This window comes from Egretta garzetta, unplaced genomic scaffold (genome assembly GCF_000687185.1).
Source record: "Egretta garzetta isolate BGI_Z169 unplaced genomic scaffold, ASM68718v1 scaffold511, whole genome shotgun sequence".
In the NCBI taxonomy this organism is placed as follows: Eukaryota; Metazoa; Chordata; class Aves; order Pelecaniformes; family Ardeidae; genus Egretta; species Egretta garzetta.
This window is the reverse complement of record NW_009258554.1, coordinates 1863571-1883303: the sequence shown is the minus strand read 5'-3', so window position 1 is coordinate 1883303 and position 19733 is coordinate 1863571. Positions and strand designations below refer to the sequence as shown.

The following is a 19733-nucleotide window of genomic DNA, read 5'->3' as shown; positions in this document are numbered from 1 at the left end:
AGATGGCTAAAAAGAGCATTTGGAAACTTAAATGTGCATTAATATCTCATCTGAACCCTATGATCTAAACTGATCTGCAAGATAAGAAATGCAGAAATCTTCCATCAAGCTGCTCATTTCTGATGTATTTGCTAAGTAGCCACGGTCCAAGGCATTCATATATACCTGTCAGGACAGCCTGCTTTGCAGTCTTTTGTCCAAGCTGCTACAGCAGAAGCAGGAGATATTTTATTTTCCTAGCAATATTAAAGTGAGGGTCTCCGTTACAAATAACAATACCATTAATTTTGTATATCGTTTTTCTAAGTTACACTGTTTGCATAAACCAAGAAAGCAGTACATTTTCTGAGGAGCAATACAGTTTTCTTCAACGGTCTTTGAATATATGTGGGACATCTGAACTTGCAACTGTGAAGATGCTCTTAATCGAAGAATAAATTTTAAGGGAGTCTTGATACTTGAATGTCTGAGGTTCAGACAGGCCAGGTGAACCCTTCGTAATTCCTAGAGAGTTTTTGATTAAAAACTCCTTAAAGACTTAATCTCAGCAATGGAAAGCTCTGTGGGTTAATGTTTGCTTTTCTCCCCCTTAACCTGGAAATGGCAAATGCCAAACTGCAGTGCTGTGTTTCCCTTCTTACCACGCCTGCTGGTGAATGCGTGAGCAAATGGGCAATGCTGAATGCCTGCTACCTTCCCACCAATTCTGGCTTCTACGCTTCTTTGGAACTGCTTACTAATCTTTATTTACCAACCCTTGCTTATCTATGCTGTATAATCTGACAAGACTATAGCATATCCAAGACGGAGGGCAAGCATTCTTGCTTTGAGGTTCCGCTTTGCTAGCTTTCTCCTTCTCTTTACTGTAGTCTTCCTCCTACTCTTGCATTGCTTCATCTTTCTTTCCCTTGTGTGAAGATAATTTGCCTGCAGTTGCGCCTTGGGAGGGAGAAACACATTTTGGTTGGCGTAAAACTTGGTTGATTAAAAGGCTGTAGTTCCAAACAAGTCGTCTTCACCTAGTCTCCCGTCATTTTCCAGGACAATCTACGTAAAAAGGATGATCGGATTGAAGAATTGGAAGAGGCACTCAGAGAAAGTGTTCAGATAACTGCAGAGCGGGAAATGGTGCTAGCACAAGAGGAGTCAGCCAGGATCAATGCTGAGAAACAGGTCTGCAATCTTATCAAGTCACTGGTAGTCCTCTTGGGAAAGTAACCAGAGAGTAAAGTACGATTTTCCCTGCTTTACTGTGAAACACAGCTGGTTTTGTTTGATGCTCCTATATCTTTGTTCTAACATTAGGTAACAGAACTCATGAAGTCTGCAAAGCCTTCATGATAAGTTGTATTTCATAGGTAAGATTTTCTTGAAATCAAAGGAAATATAAGATATCCTGAGCTTTAAAATATTATTTTAAGCAGTAACTCTTTTTTCTTCCGATCAGTCTTGCCTGTCAAAGCTGTCTTCCTATGTGCAAGCATACTTAAGCTCATGATGTTGTTCATTGAATGTATTTAAAGGCAATGATTTTTATTAGTGTAGTTGTGTTTATGGACCACCGTTTTGTTGCACTTGCAAAACAACTGGATAACAAATCCCTTGGCTTGAGCCAAGCAAAAATACGCATTTGTGTATTGAAGCCACAAGTGTGAACTTTCATGAGTGAATTGATTCTGTGCCACTGACAAGATACTCTGAAGAATCGTGTATGTGCCAGATTTTAACTCACGTAAGTAATCATCAAGAAACCATACCATAAGTAGTGAATAAAATTCCATGAGATTTTGATAAAGCTATTGAAGCAGAAGCTGAACCTGGCATTCTTATTGTGCTTTTTGTGAGCCGCTTCAGTGTTTTTCACTGTTCCTTACTTGCCTGTAATTAGCAAACAGGAGCATTTGGTCAGTTGCATTGCAATGGCACGATCTCTTTCTCTTTGTTATTTAAATAAAAAAAAAGTTCTGACTAACTGCACTTTAAAAACATTTTAAGAGGTTTTTTCCAACATGTATTCTTACATCACATACTTTAACTACAAAGAAGTTATAAATATCTTTGTAATAATCCAAGTTTTCAGGAAGAAAGCAACTGTTTCTCTTTAGGCTGGAGTCAAGCTCAGCTGTTTGCTGATAAATATATTGCAGATAATTCTGGTTGCTGTACCCTAGGTTCCTAGGCAATGTTGTAGAGTTCACTTTCAAGAATGCCTTCTTTCCAAACTTCTTGTAGCCTTTAAAAAAATTGCATGAAATAGAAATGTCAACTAGGTAGTGAATACCACATCAAAGATTAGATCTTCTTGAAAGGAAAATATGTACCTCACAAAGGAGCAGTTTCTCTGCTGAGATGCAAAAGTAAACAAAATAGTATGTGATTTGATGCCTAGGATGTCATCATGTTTTAATTTCTTTCTTACAAGACAAAGTGACCATTTTTATATTCTTTGAGTACCTAGAAGCCTGTAGAACTCACTTTTGTGATGTCTGTGCTTGAAATGCAGAACAAGATGCATAAGGCTTAGTGAATTTTTGAGGGGAAGGTTTTGAAGAAGGCAGTCTGTTAATTTTGTAGGGGTTAGAAGTATCTAAAGGTAGGGAAGTAAACACAAAGATGAACATTTACAAATTTTATGCACACATGATGTAGGCTTGTATTAGAGGATGATCACAGGTCATCTTAATATTGAAAGTGAAAGGTGGGTGGAGTACAGTTTGCAAAGGATGAGTGGCTTACATTTGATTCACTAGCAAAGGGGCATGCTGTAGCATTAACATGATCTTTACAGACAAGGAGATTACCCCACAAATGGGCATAACCTGCACAAGAAAGACTTTTGCGTAGATCCAGGCACAGAGGGAACCTTACCAAAGAGCTTCAGTTATATAGATGAAGTCAGAAAAGTCTTATATTAGAGATACTCCATAAAAGAGACTCTGCAATTTTTTAAAAATAAGCTTTTAAAGGAGGTTTGAGTCAAATATACTATCAAGATTAACAAAAATATAAAGTTCTGTCCTAGATGAAAAGAAATGTAGTAGTGAAGATTTTAGTCACAGGATGGAAAGGACGCCTTTTTAGCCTATTAAGCATGAGCTCCTCATAGATGTCTGTCCCCTGTGAGCTGTTAGCAGCACATTTATTCTGGAGAGGACAAGAGAGAAGTCTGGCTTAGTGAAACAGGGAACTGTTGTCATAGAAGTGAAGTTTTATTTATACATGAGGCGTCCTACAAGAATATGGAAAGAGAAATAGCGCTTTGAGAATATGCACAAATTTCAGGTTTGGCAGTAAGGAGGCTTTTCGAAAGAATTCATCAGCAAAGCCAGAGGAGAAGCACACAATGAGATCGGATGGTCAGAGCTTGGTGAAAAAGGGAAATAGCTGGTGAATAGAGAGTTGGAATTGGGGGTACAGTCTGAAAGATGAGGCACAGCAGGGAAATGTGCAGCATGAGGGTCAATAAGCCATAAGGATCGGTGAGAGAGATTGAGAGGAGAGGAAGAGAGCCAAGAGGCGTAAGATTTGGAGGGAAAGATTGGTGGGATATGATGGGCAACAGTATCGTGAAAAAGAAATTAATTTGGATGTAGTAGTGTGTACAGAAGTGAGGAGGAGAAAGGAGGAGAGCAATGGGATCAGAACAGGGAAAAGTCAATGACTGTACATCACTGATTGACAGTGGTGTCTTATGCCAACAGAACTAAACTGCCAACTCTGACAATTACAGTTTTTAAAATATGACCAGCAAGACAGCATGAAGGAAAAGCAACTGGAGCATCTTGTTCCAGTCAGCACTGGGAGAGCTGCTGTGCCCCATTTTGTCCAGCAGGATTTTGTTTTGGTATCGATTAAATACAGTCAAGTAATAGAGTGATGGCAAGTAGCTGTTTTTTCCAAGGTGAAGAGGAGACTTCCCTTCAAATATTCTTCATTACATATTCCTTCAATTACTTTAAAAGAATGCCCTCTTTGTTTTATTATGTTGTGTGGAGGTTCTTTGTAGAGTTGTGAAAGACACCCTTAAATAGCTTTAGAGTTTTAAAATGCAAGGCTCTGTTTTCTATATGATACTAATTGCAAATCATTTGAATTCTACAAACAATAAGAGGTTAGGATCATTCTTAGACTAAGTATGAATGAAATATGTGATTTTAAAATGTTAATGTTATCCAAATTATGATAATTTGCTTTTAATTGCATGCTTTTTCTTTCCTCTCTTCTGTTTATCTTGTTTTCTACCATTCTGCCACTTCACTGCCTGTCTGAAGCTGTTTAATGAATCAGTGCATGAGGTCAACCATTTTGGCTTTAAGTGGTTCAAGGTATGAGGACATCTCATGCGTATGTACCTCTGCCCCAATATTTAATGTTGGTTTTGTAGCCCTGTGTTGTGTAATCTTACCCTCCATCATCTCATGATGTATGGTTTCCTGCTGTTTTACAGGCTTCAGATTGGAATTACAGTGTCCATGAAGCTATGCAGGATTTCATGGTTCTCAGATAACCATTTCAGATTGAAATCTTGCTCTCTTTAATCCAGTGTTTGAAAATACCCTGGCAGTGTGTATTAACTGTGGCAGTGGGTTAACTGTGTTAATACACAATCTAGATGTGGTAAGATGTCTCCAGCTGACTAAAGCTTTCTGTTTATGTCAGGGTCTTAGACTTGCTCTTTCTTTCATCTATTACAAAACTAAAATCAGGCATTTGCTGCTAGGAGCAATGAACCCATTGGATTGGGCATAATTTTGTTAACCTTACTGTTCTGTATAACAGAAACCCTGCTATACAGAAAGCAGATGAGGGAGTCTTACACAGATATAAAGACTTGAAAGTTCTTCAAGTTCGTTCTTTTTAACATATTCACCTGGTTTTGTTGGTGCGCCTGCTGAATCCTGTATGTAAACATTACTGTAAACTCCTTACAGCTGTGGGGTTATGTGCTACTCTGGCTAATCCCTCCAGTTCAGCCCCCTAGGTTGAAGGTCAGAAGGTGTATGGAGACTTCTTTTTAAGTACTCTCCGTAAGGCTGAAGGTAGGATTTCTCGGCTAAACACTTGTGTCATAAAGTTCTTTGTGTTAGAAATGGCAAAAACAAATGCAGATCCAGGCACTTGTTCTGAATTAATCAAATCTGAGTTTAGTTTAGTAAAGCTATCATTACATTCCTTAGAAAAAAGAAAGAATTAAATATAAGTTTTTCCCTGCTCAAAAATACAATGGTAGTTTTACTTCCCTAGGAGAAACTCCTAGAGGACGAAGGGCCCTGTCTTGCTCACAAACTTTCTTTTGCTGGTGCATCTTACCCTCCTGCAGCGGGAGGCAGGAGGTTATCCTATATATCAATTTAGTCACAATCAGCACCATTCCCAGAAGAATGCTGGAAATGTATTTTGATCTTCATGAAAGAATAAGGCCTTTTTTGTGGAATAAAATGGAACAGAAGTTCAGATTCTGTGATTCAGTGTCTATCAATAATAAGTAGTGTCAGGTCCTTGGCTCAAGGAGCACAACATAAGAATTACTTGCATTTTGAGCCTTGATTATTGGAGGGCATAGCTCACAAATGTGTACTGACTTAAGATGCTGACGCCGTCCCTCTCTTCATGCACTTCCATCCCCTTTCTTCACTACATGTCCCTGCAGTTTTCCCAGCCTGGCTCTTTCTGGGGCCATGCTGTGAAATGGAGCAGTGACCTCCTTCATGATAAAGAATTATCTTATTTTTTGAAGGAATTTTTTCATGTGAACCAATTTGCTGATCTGGTTCATGGATGCCCACACAGAACTTGAGTCACATCTGAGGAAGCATTTAACTGTAGGGACAGGGCTAAGAAGTGGAGGCAGGAATTGCTTAGTATTATTACCAAAAATATTTTTGCCAGAAGCTGTTATTGTGGCCTTTACAATAGGCTGCTATTTCTGTGAGTGAGCTGGTGCACTGCCTGACCATAACATATGTTTCTCTATCTTATTTTATTTCCTTCAAATTTGAAAATCAGTAGGTTTTAGAATTTTAAATAGTATTTCTGCTGATAGTAGTGCAGCTCTGTTCTCTCATTAATATCAACTCTGCTTAAGTGTACTCTCTATAGTACCAGCTAACATCTAACTCCTTCCCCTAAAATGTTATGGCAAGTAAACACATGAAATACTGGCCATTACCTGTTCTTCCCTTCCTTCATTAAGTAGTTACTTAAACTGAAATTTCTGAGTTGGCAGTCTAATCTTGACACCTTCCATCAACTTTTTTCCTATTTCTCAGTGGGAAATTTTAAATGAGGTTAAGTATGTAGACCTATAAATAGCTATAGATGTGTTCATGCACTGTATCTTTTTATCCTACACAGGGCAGGTTTCTCTGCTTTGCCTTTTGAGAAAAAAACCCAAAATACTGAATATTGTAATAGTAATGTATTGTTTAAATGTATTTTTTATGCCAATTTCTTTCACTCACTATCTTTATTAGTTACTTCAGTAGGCTTTAATATTCTTTCAGGCAGCTATTACATGTAAAATATGTTGATAACAAGACTCCTAAAATTCTCTAGCACATATGCCTACTTCAAAATTCATTATCTGTCTATTAAGGAATATTAAATATGGAATAGGTTAATAACTCAACTAGATCCTCCTGCACAGTTCTCTCCTTTTTCCCCACCTCCTGTTCACCAGGCTTTCCCTGTTGTAATTATGAGGTCTGCAGAGGTTTGAACATACAGTACAGCCTCCAGGAGCCTTTTCTCTCTTACCCCTAAGTTACAGTACAGAAATTCTAGCCAAGTTTTGAATGATACCCCTCATTTGCACTTCCACCAGACTGCCATTCTGGTCCTGTTTTAACCCTCTAGCATATATTACTTAGACTACCTTTTCTTGTAAGAATAGAAACTACGTTTATAACAGAATTATTATATATTGGACCCTATCCTATCAATTATCTTCTAAAAATGCAAAATAAATTAAAACACGTACCCTTTTGGCTGAGCATTTGGTTACTGAAATAGATCTAAAATGTTTTATAAAAGATGTTTAGTGTTGGAAGTATTTCACAGCACAATTCTGACACATTAAGTTACTTCCTAGAGGTCCCTGTAAATGGAAAATATAAAGTGGAATTTCTCATGAACCACTTACCTATAGGTGCTCTCTGAGCACCGTAGAAACATCAGAATTCTGACTGCTCTGTAACAGATGCTGAACACTTTGCTTTTAATGAATGTTTTTGTCTCTTCTTCTATATCTCCTAATGAACAGTTTAATAAACCAAGTGATTGGAGATCAAGGCAGTAATCCAAGGTATGGTTTGGGGGTGAAGGTGCTGCAGCCTCATTGCTTGCCGCTGATTTTTTGAAGCAGTTTACCTTCTCTTTGGGTGTATATACGTCATTTGTGTATTCAATTAATATTAAACAAAAAATCTATGCTAAAAACTTATATATTAATTTATTTTACTGATATAAATTGTTTTAAGAGCTTTTTAACTCAGTTGTCAGCCTGAAGTATAGTCTTGCCATTGTTTTTCAAGAGTTGGGGTTTTTTTCATTCTTTTGTCTCATTATTTTCCATTGGTTCGAGAAAGCATTTTGGCTAGGTAGAGTTGACTCTGCACTGTGTCCTTGTCAATGAATATGTTTGCAGTCTTAGAAGCACTACTTCTTCCTAAAGTTACTTCTCCTCAGGTATTTAAATGGATTATGTAGCCTCTTCCTTTAAAAATATCCAGATTGGTATTGAGTCACACTCCTTACATGGGAGGGGTGATTCAGTATGCAATTCCTTCTGTATTCAATAACGTACCTTTTAAGAGGTGTAACCGAGTGGAATTTTTATTCATTTCTGTCTTAGATCTGTTCAGCTGTGCCTAGTCGGGGGCTTGAGGGATTTTTTTTTTTTTTTTTGCCTCCAGTAGAGAAGAATGAATAGGAAAAAAAATGATTAATAGAAAATCATGCCTGAAGACTTTGGGACAGAGGTATTTTTCTAACATTGTAGGGGAAAAAACTTCTAAATCTTTTGGGTTTGTTTGATTTGTTGCTCTCATTTAAGGTTGCAAAGTGGGCAAAATTTGATGATGGAAAGGATAATTAACCTCTGTTCTAAATATACATTGACCATTTCTCTATGTGAGTTACCTTTCCATGTAATGAAATGAGAAATACTGATGGAAACTGTTATATAGAAATTTGGTGCAAATGCTAACTTTAAGATCATTTTGCCTGGATTTTTATTCCTTCTTATTTTTTAGTAGATAAATACTGATTTCACATTATGTCTTTTATTATAGTCAAGTATTCTTTCTAGACAAAGCTCTATCCAGACATCTCTCTACCCATCATATTATTTTCTCAAGTGCCTACCTCTAGATAGTATTTTATTTGTTGTGGCTCAGGAGAAAAATCAATTTTGAGTTGCCTTCAAGTCTGGTTTGAAGGAGAAAGTCCTGCAGATTTGGTTATACGTATATTTGCTTAGAATTCTGAGTACCCAAGCAAATACTTGTGTTAGTATTTGTTTAAATCTAGTCTTGTGATTTTTCATTTGGAATCGCTTTTCCATTTTCCAGTTGCATTCTTCAACTGTGATCTTAGATGCAAGTGTGATACAATAATATGTAGATTAGAGCATAAGAAAAGTTTGTAAGACTTGTACGTTAGATTCATAGATTGAAAAATATGTACTCTTTTTCTGACATAATTGACTTTTCCCCAAAAAACATGAAGTGCAAGAAAAGAAACTGTATTCCTTTCCAGACCGTTCTCCTATCTAGGAAAATACAGAAGAGTGACAGACTTGAAGTTCATTAAATTGAGGATGCCTCTTCTTTTTGAAACATTTCCTGCTCACACAAAAGCTTCCAGAGTTTGCTGTACTGCTCTTTACCATCAGATCCCTTCAAACCCTTCACTGAATTTCAGTTCAATTGGCTCAGTGTGGTGGGATTACTTTTTAGTTATTGTGTCTAGGTTCTGCTATTTGCTTTCTGCTAGCTACAATGCTAAAGATTTGCTTCCACAAGTTAGTAGAGGTGGAAACATTCCTGAGCTTGCCTATGAGACTACTACTTCAGTTGGCCACGTGTTCAACCTTCATGTGGCAGCACACGTGCTTTCACGTAGTAACTGTGCTTTCATGTATTTACGTCCATGATCCTTAATGTCTTTTGGTAGAAGAGTGTTAAAGTTTTATGTGAAATTAGCATACCATTTTTTCACTACTTATAGAGAGTTAATACGTCATCCCAGAATTTTTCTCTTTGGAGAAGCAATCAATGCTATATAAAGTGACAAGCTATGCTATGCTATGTAGCACAGCAATAAACATTTACTTTGAATATTATTCAGTTATGTCTGAAGTGCCTGCCATGGTGACGCAGCCTAGTTAACCTGAAACTGTCTAAAATGCAGCAAAATGGAGATCAGCATGATCTACAGAAAGCTTGTGAAAAACTGCTGAAATCCTTGGGCAATTAGTCGGAGTTGAAAGGCTTCCTTTGGCTCAATTGCTACTGCTACCTTAGTAGCAATCACAGAGTACATGCACCCTAAGAAAGGTGAAGTTGTGGCTGGAGTATCAGAATTAATCACAGCTGTAGAGATTTTGCTTGGATGTAACAAATTGCTAAATGAGTGTGTGCAAAACTCTGCTGAATGTGCTAAATGTGCTAAATTCTAGTTTCTCTGCCTCTGTAGAGGTTTTAAAATGGTGAAAAAATCGATATTTTTTTTTTTTTCCAAGATGGTTATCCCTTGAATTGTATATTACCCCTTGAAGCAGTGATTGCTGCTGTATTCCCAAGGGGCTGGAGAGATTCATTGCTAGCCACAGAAGATAAACACAAGACAGTTTGCTAAGACTGTAGGGCCATGTAAAACAAAACAGGACAACTTCCTTTGGTATGGTTGCAAAGATTAAAAAGCCTAATGAGAATAGTTCATTGTATAATGGTTCCTGTTGAGGGACATGCAGAAATAAAATTGTAATTTGTTATAGTTTCCAGATACCAGAGGCCACAACAGGTTTCTGTCCTCAGTAGAAATCAGAATTCAGTTTTTCACTTATTTTTTCCAGGCATGACTCAAATATTTTGTATATCTTAAGCAGAGACAATTATTGCTTCCTTCTTGAGAGCTCTTGTCCCAGCAGTAGGCCATTGCTTATTTATATGGCTTATGGCCCTCATTTAGGAGATACAACTGTCAAAGCTACCTCCAAACATCCTAACAGGACACAGCTGTGACTTAGTCAGTCCTGAAGTCTGGCGGCTCAGGAGTTTTCTCTTTTCCAAACATATATGAATTTTGATTCTTCCTTCCTCATACAAGAGTTCAGTGCTCTCAGAGTATGAGCAAAAAGCACTCTTGACTGATACACAGGTAAGGTACTCCTTGACAAAGACTCCTTTACTTCTGTTTCTGTGGGCTCTACAGGAGTAACACTGCAATGTCAGGTACCATCCCATCAGTCTGATATCGGTGCTCTTCATTGCCTAGAGCCATCAGTGGAGACAGTAAGGAGCAGCCTGGAGCATTAACTCCTTATCAGATGCTTTTTTTATAATGAAAGATTTTGTTGAGAGACCAACTCGTGGAAACAAAAGACATCAGCTGTCCAAGTATCTCACTTTCACAGTGATAAGAAAATTTGCATTCAACTACAAGATCCTGCAGCTTTTCAGACCGTAGTCTTTTGTCTCCTCTCTTTATCGTTCTCCTCTCCTTTTTCCCAGTTAATAATGTAAGAATGGGACAGTGGCACCAGTTCTGTTAAGCCACCAAAACACTGTATTTTATCAGGGATGCCGAATGTACAAAATCCTAATAACATAAATATGAAAAACACAAAGACTTAAGAAAGTCACACGCTAATGTTAAGAAACACAAAGTTAATCCCTAAAATTACTGCTGTATATTACAGATCATCAGAAGAGCCTGCCTTTCCTCTGGCGAACTGATAATCCACCAGCCATTTTCACAGTTTTGACACTAACTCTCCTCTTTATTGTGAATACAACAGAACTTCTCAATGTGCAGTCTGCCACAGCCCTCTAATACTATACACAGTTGACCTTGGCAAAAGGGGTGCTATAAATCTGGATGCCTCTTTGAGATGGAGGTAAATGTGATGTATAGAAACATCTTAATTATTGCACGGTTTTCTGCTGTGTTTATTTCTGAGTGCCTTTAGATAGGATCTTCAACTAAGGAATTTCGGGTAGTGAAGAAAAAAACCAAAAAATGTTTTTCACTTGTCTGCATAGGGTCTTATGGCAATGTTCATTAACAGTGACCATGCAGAACAACTGAAGCCATTCGATAGGGTGATATGTATAGTGGAGGGAAGAAAGATTTCTTTAGGTGAACATCTGTTCATCTTAGGGTATCTTTATAGTGCCTACAATTACAGAATAAAAACAAAGGTAAAGGATCTTAACCCCTTATGTATCTGCTTCAAAAGGATTAGCGGTGCTTACATTGCCATGGTAGAGAAGCCAGCAGCCACGACGCATTCCTCCATCCACCTACAGGTGTACGCATGCTCATGCACTGGTGGTGAATAAGAGGGGCTTGAACTGGAGCCAGACCTCCAGCCTGTGTGGCGGGGCAGAGCCATTCTGCTTTATACCCTTCTGCTGTCGGTGTGGCAGAGCTTTCAGCTGCTCTCCTAGTTGAAGGCTGTCCTTAACTTACAAACCAGAAATTACATTTTAATTTTATCTAGGGCAGGGGGGCAACGGGATTTTTCTTGTTATTGCTTATTTCTCTCATTTTTCTCTGATATTTTTAGCTCTCAAAAAGCTATGCTAACACCTTTCCTAATATCTATAAGAATTTGAAAGTTGTTCCCTTATTTCAGAATAGCCAAGAATTTATTTAAGTGCCTTGGATATAGTCTTTAAGAGTACCTAAAGCCACCCTACTGCTTTAACGAAAATAGGGCTATGATGAAGCCATAATTCATTTCCCTCTTATTTTGTGTAAAGGTTTATTAGCTTGTGATTTAAGCAAACCATCTGGTCCTGCTGGCAATCCAAGTTATGTCAGACTCAATGCTTTCTCCCTGTAATATGTTACTTGAGGCAGTTAAATTACATACTTAAGTCCTAAGTCTGGCCTGTGCTTTTTCCATGTCTTAACATCTGTTCTGGGAAATTTTTCTGGGATCCAAACAAGTTTGCATGGAGCCAGAACTCTTGTCTTTGTCTTTCTTTTCATGTCTATTTCTTTCCCTTCTGTCCGTCCTGCAGTCTAATCAGTTCAACTAAGTAAAATATAATGCAGAAAGTTGCCGTCCCTTTATCATTTCAGTAATGAAAATGAGAAATGAAAAATAGTTTCAAAACTCAAGAGCTGTAGAAAAGTAGGAGACTGTCCTCTGAGAGAGTGAGTGACACTTTGAGAAATTATAATTCTTTTTTCAGTTATTGTAGTGTTCTTACTACTGACTTGTAATTGCAGGACTTTTTGTTTTGCTGGCCTAATTCATTTTGGGCAAAAGTACAGATTTCTAGTACATTTTGTCTTGTAATGCTAATTTGTTGTTTATACAAGAAACGTCTATGTTCAGAAAGCCAATAATTTTAAATATACAAGTTAGCCTGCTGAGGTGGTTTTGAAAATAAGATCGCTAGTGATTGATTTATACAATGCTCATGGAAAATGAATTGTTCATGTTGGAATTTGTATCTGTATTCTCTAAAATTTCATCATTTTGTATTCTTCCTGGAACTTCTGAGACACAATAATGAATATAAACAGCTATTCCATAGCCCACTGTGTCTGTATATATACTGAAAGAAACATAAAAGTGTGTCTGTTTTCAGGCATGTAATTAAACATTGAACTTTAAGTATTCTGTGTATTGCTGCAAGTTAAGTACTGTATCTCCAGTTTTGGAGTAGGGTTCTTAGTGAAATAGTCAAGTCCCTTTGTCATGCCCTTTGAGACTTTTAATTATGGACTGATGTGCAGTCTTTTTGTGTGTGATCAAAAGAAAAAAAAAAAAAGAATGAGGAAGGAAAAATAACAAGACTAACAGATAACTTGGACCATCTGGATGGGTTAAACTTTAGCTGAATCAGTGAAAAACCTCATGAAGTTCAACAAGGCCAAGTGCAAGGTCCTGCACCTGGGGCGGGGCAATCCCCAATACCAATACAGACAGGGGGATGAAGGGATTGAGAACAGCCCTGCCAAGAAGGACTTGGGGGGGTACTGGTGGATGAAAAACTGGACATGAACCAGTAATGTGTGCTCACAGCCCAGAAGGCCAACTGTATCCTGGGCCACATCAAAAGAAGCATGGCCAGCAGGTCAAGGGAGGTGATTCTGCCCCTCTACTCAGCTCTGATAAGACCCCACCTAAACTACTGCATCCAGCTCTGAAGTCCTCAGTACACGAAAGGGATGGACCTGTTGGAGCGGGTCCAGAGGAGGGCCATGACAACGAGCAGAGGGCTGAAACACCTTTCCTGTGAAGAAAGGCTGAGAGAGTTGGGGTTGTTCAGCCTGGAGCAGAGGAGGCTCAGGGAGACCCTGCTGCAGCCTTTCAGCGTAGAAAGGCTTATAAGAACGACGGAGGGAGACTTTTTACCAAGGCCTGCAGTAACAGGACAAGGGGCAGTCTTTTTAAGCTGAAAGAGGCTAGATTAGACTGTACACAAAGAAGAAATTTTTCATTATGAGGGTGGTGAGACACTGGAACAGGTTGCCCAGAGAAGTTGTGGATACCCCATCACTGGAAGTCTTCAAGGTCAGGTTGGACAGGGATTTAAAGAACTTGATCTAGTAAAAGATGCCCCTGCCCAGGGCAAGAAGCTTTGGACTAGATGATCTTTAAAAGTCCCTTCCAACCCAAACCATTCCTTGGTTCTATGAAAAAATTAATAACGGAGAGAAATACAGTCTCTTCTGCAAAGAGATAATTGTTAATATACAGGCAGGAAAGAGCCTTATCTAACAGTAACATAAAACTTTTTTTTCAGTAGTGTATCAGTGATTTGCTATACTTAATAAATATTATTTAAGCCAGTCATATACATTTGAACTACGGATGCGTTCAGTCCTGTCCCTTAAGACTAGAAAATTTTCCTTTGTAGTGTCTGTGGAGGGCATTTTTTAGTTTTTTCCTCTATCTTTATATGCACATAGCATATATAAATTGGATTGCTTGAGTGAGAATAGATCCTCTGCCACTACAAATATTTTTCAAGTGCATAGAATTTTGCTCCTTTCTTTGCCATATTGATGACTTTGTCCATTGCCTTTTTATCTTTGCACAGTACCACCGTAACGAATTACATCATGTTACTAGCATTCATGATGCATTTGTTGCTTGGGTGACGGCCCAAAACTGCTCTGTTTCTCTGACAAGGTGTAAGCAGAAAACTAAGCTCTAGAGCTATCTTTCTGAGAGGGCTATGGAGGCCTTTTTCAATTTTCTATGCAGTATAAAATTTCTCTGAAAGTGATCCTTCATCACTGAGGATGAAGTTCACAACAGGAAGAAAAAAGTAGCTGCCTCTAAGTTGCAAGTTAAACACGCTGAAGCGTTTGGGGATCCTGAGGCTGCTTTAGTTAGCCTGTCTGTCTGGATTGACCTTAGGTATTGGAGTCTTTGGGCTCTGATTTTAAGAGGCAACCAATATCAACCACATCAGTTGATGTAGCCTTCTTCCTGGCCTGAAATATCTACTGTGTCTCAGAAGTTTTCAGTAGTGCGTTAGTTCTCCCCACATAACAGGTGGGAATTTGAGCTTGCCTATCCTGATTACAAGTAATCTTCCCAGCAGCTAGTATGGGGGTTGGTAGGATCTCCAGCCTCATTGATATTTTGCATATCCAGTCCCTTCTTCACTTTTACTGTCTTTTTACTGACTTTTGGGGAACTTGAAAAGTTGTTTGGAAGTCCTTGGCTTCATATTACCCAATGGTCAGAAAAGCTTACCAGAAAACACATGCTTAGAGATAGTGTGGTCACTGTCTATGCAATGGCCTGTTTTCTGATTGACAGTTGCATCAGAGGAACCTGAAATTAGAGTTTGTAGGAGCAGGGAGGTTAAGATGGTAGATAGTCTCCCGAAAAGGGCTTGATTTTTTTTTTTTTTTATTATTATATCATATCATTTCTTCTATTTCTTTACAGGCTGCTATTGACAAGGTAGATAAGCTGCTTCTGTTGTACTGCCTTTTCTCTCCACCTTGTGTTCATGCTTTCTAGGGAGATGTAATACTATGTAAAAAATTTGTCCCTTTTCTGTCACTGTGAATCCCATACTGATCTAATTTACAGTTTGCCCTCTTCCGCATAGTTTGTTCAGTCTCTCACGAAGACTCACCTCTAATGGAAATTTCATTCAGCTTCATGTTCTTCCTTAAAGATAAGCTGTCACCTGGTCAGGTCACTTAGGGCCTAAAAGCAATGAAAAAATAGTCTTCATTTAAGTTCTCTGCAGATCTATCCTGCTCAGAGTACATGATGACCTTTCAGGCCTGTCTACAGAAAATTGAGTCATGGGTAAGTCGTAGATAGTCAAAGATATATACTCTGCTTTATATACTGTCATTTGAGCAGAGAGAAAAGAGGAGCAAGAGTGCACTCTCAACACCTTCTGAAGCGGAAGCTCTAGCTGTAACTGGCAGGGCACAAGCTTACCTACAGTTAAATGGAAAATGTCAACAGCATGGCTCTGAAAATGTCTCAGCGTGCCAAGAATGCTGGTTCTTGGCAAATATTTTTTCTTTATTATAGAATTAGTTGCTCTCAGGAAAAAAAAATGAAGGGTAGATTTGCAGTGTTTTGTGTAGGCTAAATTAGATGTGCTTTGCAAGCAGTTTGCTTCCAGTGAATATTCCTGTGTCATTTCTCACAGGACTTCTTACTGGACATATACATAGAGGTCTGCACTAAATTCATAAGCTGCCAAATAACTGTTTTGTTTCGTAGAAGTTTAATTGAAATGCTCCCGTGGAATATCTGTAACTTGATGAATCTGAACAATGAAATCTTTATTGTGAATATAGTCATCACTCTTTTGGTGAATTTTGTCTAGTAAATTGCATGACAAATGGTACTTGATGGAGAGGACGGAAAGTAATGGCAGTTCTGTGAACTGTCGTTGGCACAGTTTAAAAGCCGCTTGCATTCCAGCCATTCCTAATACATGATTAGATCAATTTTCTGTTAACCTGCAAAAATATAGAATATAACCTAAGAATTACCAAATGGAACAATGCGAAAAAATGGAAGTACCTGCCATAACCACTACTGCAAAGTACTCCTGCTGTTAGATCTTGCCACCGAGCTCTAGGAGCCTTTGCCTAGCTCTTGGCCTCTAGCCTCCTCATGGCTTCTTAACAGCACCAAGTGGTTGTGCTACAGATCTGCATCAAGCAAACCAGCCCTTTGGTGTTAGCGTTGCAGATCTTGATGACTGGGAATGGAATGAAGGATGTCAGAAATCTTTCAAACCTCATTATGGAAAAGATATTCCTTCAAAGATTGTTTTATCTTGGGAACTGACAGATTGACCCAAGCCTTTTTGATTGTCTCAGTTGGCTGGGGGCTTGTTTATTTGAGGTTGTTTTCTGCTATAAGCAGAGGGGTTTGAAGTTGCTATTTTTCTCTTTCTTGGCATCATTTTTCATCCTAGTAGTATTTTTGCTATTTATTTTTTCTGAAGTTTTTCTTTGCATTATTTTCTGATCTATTTCTCTGTTTCCTTTTATGGAGTTTTCCCTTTGTTTTAAAATTGTCAGAGTTTCTGATCTTGTTTTGCACGCTAAACACTAATAAGACAGGAAAAGTTTAGTGGTTATATGCATGCTAGCCAGCTTGGACTATGTGTCACTAAATTCTCCTTTGGTCTGTTGATTGCTGGATGAGTTGTTCGCTGTACATTTTGAATAGGTTTCGATAATTGCATATTTTAAATTTTTCTTAATTTGCTGGGTGTAGGAAGAATGCTTCTTGTCAGCTGCATTTGAGTGGCAGTAGATATGATTTCTGCAGTAAGCACTGCACAACGTCTATGCTAGATTTTTATAAAGCTGCTAATTTTGAATTGCAGTGTTTCTTGCTCTATCACTGAGGATGAAAACCAATCTTGTTATCTGTGTTCATCCTGAGTTATTAGCTCTGCCTCTAGAAGTACAGGAGTTATTAAAACAAGGGGTGGCATGTTCAATACCTTCCATCCTCTAGCACCCGTATAGCGAGTGATGTGCCAAACTCTCTTTGTAAAACATGTAAGTAGAAACTGAGCTTAATATCATTTCAGTAATTCACTTCAAGATGGAGCACAAGTGGATTGTTATGCAGGGATATAAATGCAATGTAGTGCTGTATTGTCTTACTAAATGCATATAAATGTTTGATTATGTGCAGCAGTAGCATCTGAGTTTCTCCCTTTTGAAGCATGTTATAAAATTGTTTTGAACACTTGGTTGTGATAGAAAGAGAAAAACTATATGGAAGAGGTCAGTGAAAGTCATGTGTGCCATCAAGCATTATTATAAAGTTATTAACAGAATATCCAGGTGGTTTTGTATGTTACATGTAGCTATACTTGAGCATTTATTGTCGTTTTGCATGTTAATTAATGATAAATTCTAGCTGAGACAGAACCTACTCCAAGTGTAAAGTGAAAGGTGACTATGTTCATTTGTGTAATATCTATGCTAGAGTTTAGACTCATGTTAGTTCTGAACCTTTCCCAGTTGCCGAAGATAAGAGCATTGTTCTGCTGTACCTTGTTTGCCATCGGCCAATCTTTGAATGTCTTTTATATTGCTAAATCACAGAACATGCCTATAAGCATTGTTCAACAGATATTTTGAGGGAAGGAGCCTTACTTACATCTTCATGGGAACCCAGTCCTGTCCCTGTTTCGGAAACATTACCTTTGTTTTTAAAGTAGATATGTAGTTTTTCTTTTTGCATCATTTATAGAGAAATATATATATCTCATTCATAGAGAAAGCTTTTTATACTTTTGGTATATTATCAGTCTATTCCATTTAATTTGTAGGATTTTTGTGGGTAATTTTAATATATATAGGCTATCCTTTTATCCTTGTGGTATATTTTCTAAAATAGAAATACCGAAGGTTGAAGATTTGTAATTTGGTATTGTAATGGTAACGTTCCAGTGACCAGACTATGTTAATTTACAGACTGTAATGTTGCTTCAATTAAGTGTAGACGTACTGTCCACAGCACTAGATGATGCTTCCAGTCTACAGAAGTGTTATGTAGTGTACATGCACAGGTAACCTTTGCGCTCCAATTGACATTTAGTAAGTTCCAGCTGATCACATTACACTGTTTTTTCTCTCCTTCTATCTTCCCCAAAAATGTTTTAGGTAGAAGAGTTGATGATGGCCATGGAGAAGGTTAAGCAGGAGCTGGAATCAATGAAAGCAAAGTTGTCCTCTACACAACAGTCTTTGGCTGAGAAGGAAACCCATTTGACCAACCTACGAGCTGAAAGAAGGAAACATTTGGAGGAAGTCCTGGAGATGAAGTAAGTGTTTCTTTCCATTATTGTAGGCATGTTTTACTGATATCTCTGAATTCTCCTCTGATTCCTGGCATTCTAAAGACAACCTCTGTATGAAGATGTCTCTATAGATAGCAGCTATGTATGTAATCTGTCGAGCCTTCAGAAGTGACTTCTGACCAGGCATTACCTACATTACTTTCACGCTTCCTTTAGAGCTCAAAAATGTTTCTCCCTTCTGATCATTTGCAGTAGACTACTATCATTTGCACAATAGCATCTTCAAAGATCCTAAACAATTATTGGGACTCAATTATTTTGTGTGTCTTGTGAATGTGCCATTGTGCTTTGGGTAGCCTATAATCTACTTTAAAGTAAGACACAAGTCAGTGTAGAAAATGACAAAAAGAAAAGAGGGAAGAGATAAACATAGTATCAGGTAGTTGTAATGCTGAAAATCAGACTGCAGATGTCTGGTCTGGTAAAGTATTTTTCAGACTCATGCAGATGATTCATTACCGCTGGAACAGAGTTTGAAATTCTCTATCAGTCAGACTTCTCTTGTCATGTTCACATAAGGAGGCCTGAATGAAACCAAGCTTTGAGGAGGTGGGGAGAAGTGAGGAATTAGACTTCTAAGGCTTAAATACTTCCTAATTTCTGACCGTGCATTATAGATAAATAGTTATCCTTAGTTTAGGGAGACATGAATCCATTTAGTGCAATGATGGATAGTGCTGCCAGCAGTTCATTAGAAACACTTTCAGTTGTTTAGCCAGCCCTGAAGAGAAGGAACATTTTTATTGGCAGGACCAGCAGTGGTTCCTCCACTGTGGTTTTGTGAGCCATTATTTATTTATTTAACTTTTCTACGCTAGCCTCTTTCCTTTTCTTTTTTTTTTTTTTTTTTCATGAAAGGATAGAAAAACAGCTGTTACAAAATGGAAAGAGAGGTGGCTTAGATCTTGAAACTCTAACTTAGGAGTGCTGTATAAAGTGGGCCAAGCTTCCCCAGCTTCATATTCAGCTACAAGTCTGATCTAGACCTGGCATAAGGATGTTGGAAGACTGCAGTACTTAAAAGCCACACTTTTTATTTTTAATAAAAAACTTTATTGAGCTATAAATTTGACTGCCTTGAGAGTTGGGGTATTGGGGGATGGGAAGAATAGCTCTTATGGTGATGTGGGAATCCAAAGCAACTGGAGATATATCCCATATCCAATCACT

The 19733-nt window shown here is 38.1% G+C and overlaps 1 protein-coding gene across 2 annotated transcripts in view; it reads left to right on the top strand.

Moving 5' to 3' along the window:
- ERC1 (ELKS/RAB6-interacting/CAST family member 1) overlaps positions 1-19733 on the top strand; it is a 291295-nt gene that overhangs the window by 172959 nt on the left and 98603 nt on the right. For both annotated transcript variants that reach the window (XM_009647922.2, XM_009647921.2), the window contains 2 exons: positions 1042-1173; positions 18367-18527. In XM_009647922.2, coding sequence (XP_009646217.1) covers positions 1042-1173; positions 18367-18527 — 293 coding nt within the window. The remainder of the gene's footprint in view (positions 1-1041; positions 1174-18366; positions 18528-19733) is intronic.